The 6,000-nt window shown below is 44.6% G+C and overlaps 1 protein-coding gene across 3 annotated transcripts in view; it reads right to left on the reverse strand.

Moving 5' to 3' along the window:
* The window catches only part of RIC1 (RIC1 partner of RAB6A GEF complex), a 49,821-nt gene extending 47,913 nt beyond the window's left edge, over positions 1–1,908 (reverse strand). For all 3 annotated transcript variants that reach the window (XM_031606132.2, XM_090132191.1, XM_031606131.2), the window contains exon 1: positions 1,768–1,908. In XM_031606132.2, coding sequence (XP_031461992.1) covers positions 1,768–1,908 — 141 coding nt within the window. The remainder of the gene's footprint in view (positions 1–1,767) is intronic.
* Positions 1,909–6,000: the final 4,092 nt, after the last annotated feature.

Here is a 6,000-nt window from a genome sequence, read left to right on the forward strand (position 1 = left end):
ACCTCATTCTCACACAAAGCCTTCCATATACATTTGAGATAGTGTTAAGCTTCAACAAGCACATCAGCCTGAAGGCTTTTCCACTTCACAAAACTGAACTAGTTCAATCTGACTAAAAAGTAGCTTTGTTCTAAAGAAGATACTTCTGCCTAATGATAACATTTTCTAGAATGCTAAAATTTTAGTTTATTTCAGAACAGTTAAACATACGACTTCACGCTTACAAAAAAAAAAACCAAAAACACACACTTGCAATAAATACGCTTAACAATGGAATAAAGTCTCATAAAAAATGCTCAACATTAATCTCTGTCTTACAGGTGACAATGTAATTTTTTTTGAGTCTAAAATAAAGTCTGGCAAAATCAGTGTAAAAATAAATCATTACATACTGGAACTGAATGCACTGAGAAATTTTTAATGATCTGTAAGTTTGCTCAAACTTTCCTGCAACAAGTACATTCCTCTACCCTTCCATCTTTCTTTCTGTCAGCTACCCACTGTTCAGCATTCCAATGCAAGTCCAAACTTGTCAGGTAATGAATGCAGGTAATTTATGCAGCCCCTGTGAACAGACCATAAAATAAACTGCCTTCTGGACAATAGGACACATTCTGTGAAGCATTCTACAAACCTGTTCTCATTTACTTATTTTCCCAGAAAAGGCCACCAATTATGTTTTGCTGACAACTACAGCTAGAGATTTAACAACCAGCAAAAGCTAGCAAACTGCATACTTCTACACTACACAGCACAAACCAAAAGGACCACAGGCCATATGATGAAGTTCACACGGCACTGGGTTGATACTTCCTGATGCAATACACATGAAAGTTAAAATACAGCATGGGCACCCTGCCCAAGAACTAATTAATAGACAGGCAGAGCACAACACAGAGTGATGAAATCTCAGCATAAGTTAAAGCAAGATTTTAAGGCTATGACTTGTCATTTTCCACTGCTCTACACCAGCTTTCTAAAATCCGATTTTTACTTTTCTCTGCAATCTGAGATGAACTCAGAAAATTATCCGGAGTCGGACATACTTATGGACAGGTAGAGATTTTACTTAGGCAGACTTTTAAAATATCCAGCATCAAAATTTAAAGTCAAAATCACAACTGCTTTGCAATGCTGCGCCAAATCAAACTGACATGCAGCATTTTTTATTAACAAAGCTAATTTAAAGCAAAGCATTTAGTACCAATCATGTGCAGTTTAGAACGACACTGCTAAAGCAGCAACTTCCAACCGAAAGCCATTGCAATTCCTGTTCTCAGGGTCACAAAGCAGTTAAACTCTCATCAAACAGAGTTTGTGAACTTCTGGATTACATAAATAGTTGTCACAGACAGTTTTGCTTTATTAAAAAAGACACGTCCTTATTGTTGGTTTTCTTAATGCTTACAGGCTCTTTTATATAGAACGTGTAACATATGCACACATAAGACACAAAGCACGTTTGTAGTAACAGTCCCACAAGCAGCCTCTATGTCACGCCTGTGAGCCAAAGTAAAAAATGAGAAAGAAAAGAAAGTTGGTTCTGAGTCTCATCTTAGGGAACGTGTGGTGCAGTCCGAGCAGACGGATCTCGTGTTTTCCTGACACTGCTCTGCCAGCAGCAAACAAACAAGCTGCACAGCACCGGCCCACAGGAGCGACTCACAAGTAGCTCAGGGCTCCGTGAGCTCTGATCCCAATCGCCACGGCCCCTCCGGAGCAGGACGGACGGCACAAGGCAGGGCCGAGCGCAGCCGGGACACTCACCCTGCAGTACCAGATGCTGAGCTGCGAGGAGGACAGCACCGCGAAGAAGGCCCTCCGGGGGTCCGTCTGGATGTGCAGAGGCGGCTCCAGGCGCTCCAGCGGGCACAGCAGCCGCTTCGGCCAGCCGCTGAGGAAGTACATGGCTGCGGCTTCCCGGCCGCCCGCTCGCTGGGCCTAGGCGGGGAGCGCTCCCCGTCCGCGCGACGGCCTCGGGACCAGGGGCTCGGAGCGCCGCAGGGCCCGGGGCCGCCCGCGCATAATCACCGCCACCGCCCAGGAGAAGGGCAGCCGAGGGCTCCCGGCCGGGCTCGAGCCGCCGCCGCTGCCGCGCGGAGGCGGCGGGAACGGGATCGGCGCCGCGGCGCAGGCGGAGAGCGCGAGGAGGGGACGTGCGTCCGGCGGGCCGAGGCCTGAGAGAAGCGAGCGGTCACAGCTGAGCGTGCGCCGGCGGCAGTCGCGGCGGCTCCTCCCTCCCGCGGGTGCCTCTCCCGCCCGCTCTGGGTGTCGCTGTGGTGGTCGCCGCTCGGGCCTCCGCCGCCATCTCCCCGCCCCCGCTCCGGTCCACCGCCACGGCCCCGAGCGCAAGAGCGGCCCCGCGGCGGAGGAAGGGGGAAGGGGCGGGGCCGGCCGCGGAGGCGTCCATTGGCCGCGGCCACGGGGCCGCGCGGAAATGACGTCAGAGGCGAAGGCGGCTCCGCCCCCACAGCTCCGGGGGCGCCGTGTCGAGGTTCCCCGCCGTAGGCGCGAGGAGGGGGCGTGCCGGGTGAACGGGGTGGGGTGGGCGTTGTGCGCATGCGCGGCGGTGCGTGGCGCTCTTCCTCCGACGCGTGGTGGGCGACGTATGCGCTTGTGGTGGGTGGCGCCGGCAGGGCCCGAGGGGGTGGCGAGGGGTCGTGCTAGAGGTGGGCGCAGGGAGGGTCCGTTCACCAGAGGGCGGTGGGCATAGGGCGTGCTTTCCAGTGGTCGCGTGACAGAACTGCCGGAGTTCAAGGAGTGTTTCGGCAGTGCTCTCAGACGTAGGGTTTGAATTTCGGGTGTTCCGTGTGGAGCCAGAAGCCGGACTCGATCGTTGGGTGTCGTCTCCAACTCGGGTTTTGCTATGATTCTGTGAACCATCAGATCCAAAAAAGGTGCTTCAGTCTCATCTCCCTTATCTACTACGTGGAGATACGGGAGCAAGGCTGCATACTTGAACTGTAGTTCTTTGCAGCCTGGCCATGTGTCAGGATGCTGTCCTGCTAGAGATTTCACTCAAAACGGGCCTCTTTGCAACAAGCCTGCCATTTAGAAAATAAGGAGGTTTACTGGCAGCAGAGAAGATTTTTTATCTTAAGAGACCTGGGTGAGTTACTAGTACAAATGGTGGCATTGAAGCTCTTTTGGAGGCGAGGAATGCAGGTGCAAGAAGAATCACACTTGCAGTGTGTGTGCAACACTGTGGTTTTGGCACCAAGTTTCTGTCAGATGCAGATATTAGCATTTCTTCCATCAAGTGATGAACTGGATAAAAAAAATGCATTCATCCAAAAAAAAAAAAAAAAAAAACATTTTTCTTTAGGCTATTTTCCAACAATGCCTGTTCTCCAGTCTTGTTTCCAAAATTATTGAAGTGCTTTATTCACAGATGAAGGAGAGATCAGAAGCTTTTAGTGAGAAGGGAAAATTGTCTAAGCCTCAGGTACACTGTTGGATGTAGTGAATGAGGCTGATCTCTTGAGGACAGGGGATGGAAAAGACGGAAGAAGTTTTCGGTATGTATCTATACCATTCCAAGGCCAGCACATGAGTTGGAAAAACACGGCTTCAAGTATTTTAAACTTAGGGAAGCTTAATAAATCGTTTTCTCTGTCCTTCTTATTACAGGAGTTCCTTTGAACTGTGGCGTTCCCATAAAAGTCGAGTTGTATACGTATTACCTAGTTCCCTTCAAAGAAAGTGGCCTCTTCCCACAGTTAAGGTCTGTTCTATCCTAACACCTCTTCTGGTAATAAACATGTTTTGTTCCTATACAAATACCATATTTCAGCTGAAATCTGTCTGTATGTTTTAGAACATAAACAAAACTAATATATCTTGGAAATATATCTATGTATATGGCAGCAGAATGTCAAGATATTTTTACCTTAGTTTTCTGAACATTCATTTTGGAAAAGCCTTACCATCAGGTACCCTACCGTCAGACAGATGCCAGTCAGCACATCTGCTACATGCATTATCTTCACTATAGACTCTTCTCTGAACCTGTTTTGGCCTGCTTTACTGATAACAAGTATTCTAAATTAGTAAATTAATTTTTGGGAGTATAGCAGTATCCTGTTTATTAAAACACTTTTTAATCCTCATGTATGAAATAAACTTACCATATATAATATACCATGAAATATATCCTGAAGTATAGATATGACTTTTAGAATCACATTTCTTCTGGATTATTCACATTTGTTCAGTCAGAAGTGCTTATAAATTTATCAAAATCCATGGGAAAAAAATATCATAAGCGTGTTTTCAGTAGTACCACGTGGCTCCCTTAGTTAGTGCTATGGTGTCATAACACACGTACACATAAGCAGCAAACGTGCTTCCAGGTCATACTGTTTCAGGTGAGTAATGCTGGATAGTATGCTGAGAATGGTGTTAATGAGGGAAAACTACTGCTATCAATAACGACTACAGTGGAACAATGGTGATGTGCAAAAAAGGGAAGACTAATGCTGTGTCGTATTTACATTGTTACTGTTGTTGCTTTAACTGGGGAAAGACATGAAGCGCTGCAGAGTCAGAAATAATGATGGGAAGCTCAACAACATAAATATACTATATTTTATCTAGAATTGTTATTATCAAAATGTTCATATCAACGATAAGGATACGATCCAAACTGTGTCATTTTTGGTATACTGTTATGATCTGAATCAAGATCATATTAAGATGCCTAGTGCAGTAAGTTTGTAGCAAGATAATAGACTTTTCTGATTCAGATGCTGTTTGAATACAACAACATAAACCCATTACTCGGTGTTGTGATATAGGAATGTAAGTCAGACTACCCTGAGAGGCAAAAGATGTGTGGTAATTACAAGCATGCGGATGACCAAGCTGAGAGATCCTTCAACAGATCTGGAAGTGGCTGCCAGTCACAGGGATAGAATGTAGCAGAAAGACTATGATAACAAGGCTGGACACAATTGTGAAAGCCCTTCAGACACAGAGGTCCAGTTGTCAATCATCATCAAGTTCATACAGCTGAAGATAAGACTCGCTTTCTCTTGCCTACACAATGGTAGTCATGAAGTTTTGCAAACTGAACTCTTGAGATAACTGTTTCCTGAAAGAGAAGTGCTCACACAGAGCTGTGGGAGCATGCAGAGACTTTAAAATAACCTAAGCCTAGATACATAGGCCTTACTGCAAGCAGGCTATTGAAAAAGAGGAGACAGATGCTGCTGATTACAGACCCAGGGTGAAAACACTGCAGTAGTGCAGAACTGCTAGTGTTAGATTCTTGGCACTGAGTTGCAGCTAATGCCATAAACGTAAGTTAGATTCTCACCTATTTGCAGCTTAAAGAAAACAAACAAACAAACAAACAAAAAACACACAAGAAAACAACCACAGCCTTACAGAGACTGGTAATGAAACAATAGCATGAAGATCTTGCCAACCTTTTTTTAACAAAGCAGGTATTATGTCATAAACAATAGAAGGTATGTAAGAATACATGAATATCTCTGTCATGGACATCAGAAAATACTTATTAAGTTATCTTGGCTTCTTAAAACTGTGGAACAAATTTGTCATTCACCTCATAGGTTTCTGGTACAGAAATGAGAGGGCTGCTGTAGAGCTGCTGTAATTAGCCTGTAATTTAAATTGCCTGTTTCTTAGTCATCTCTTGACCCAGCAAAAATGACATTTTTCATTAAGAGCAGATTCATACAAAATAGAATGAGATAGGGCAAGTATTCAACTCATTTTCCTGTGGAACTCCTACGAGGATGATTCCAAAAAGGAAATTAAAATGAAAAGTTGTTTTTTTTTTTTTTTAAAAAAAGAACAACTAGCAATAACAGAAGGGAAGTTATTTGCTACATCATGTAAAAAAAAAATTAATTTATTTTTAAAAGGAAAAGTAAAGAAGTTGTGTACTAAATGTTAAGACTAGTTATCTGCAAAACCAAATGTGAAAATATACTTTGGAATTCAAGGTTGCCTTTCAGACTTTATTGTCTTGGA

The sequence above is a fragment of the Phasianus colchicus genome, chromosome Z (genome assembly GCF_987193195.1).
Source record: "Phasianus colchicus chromosome Z, bPhaCol1.hap1.1, whole genome shotgun sequence".
NCBI classification, from domain to species: domain Eukaryota; kingdom Metazoa; phylum Chordata; class Aves; order Galliformes; family Phasianidae; genus Phasianus; species Phasianus colchicus.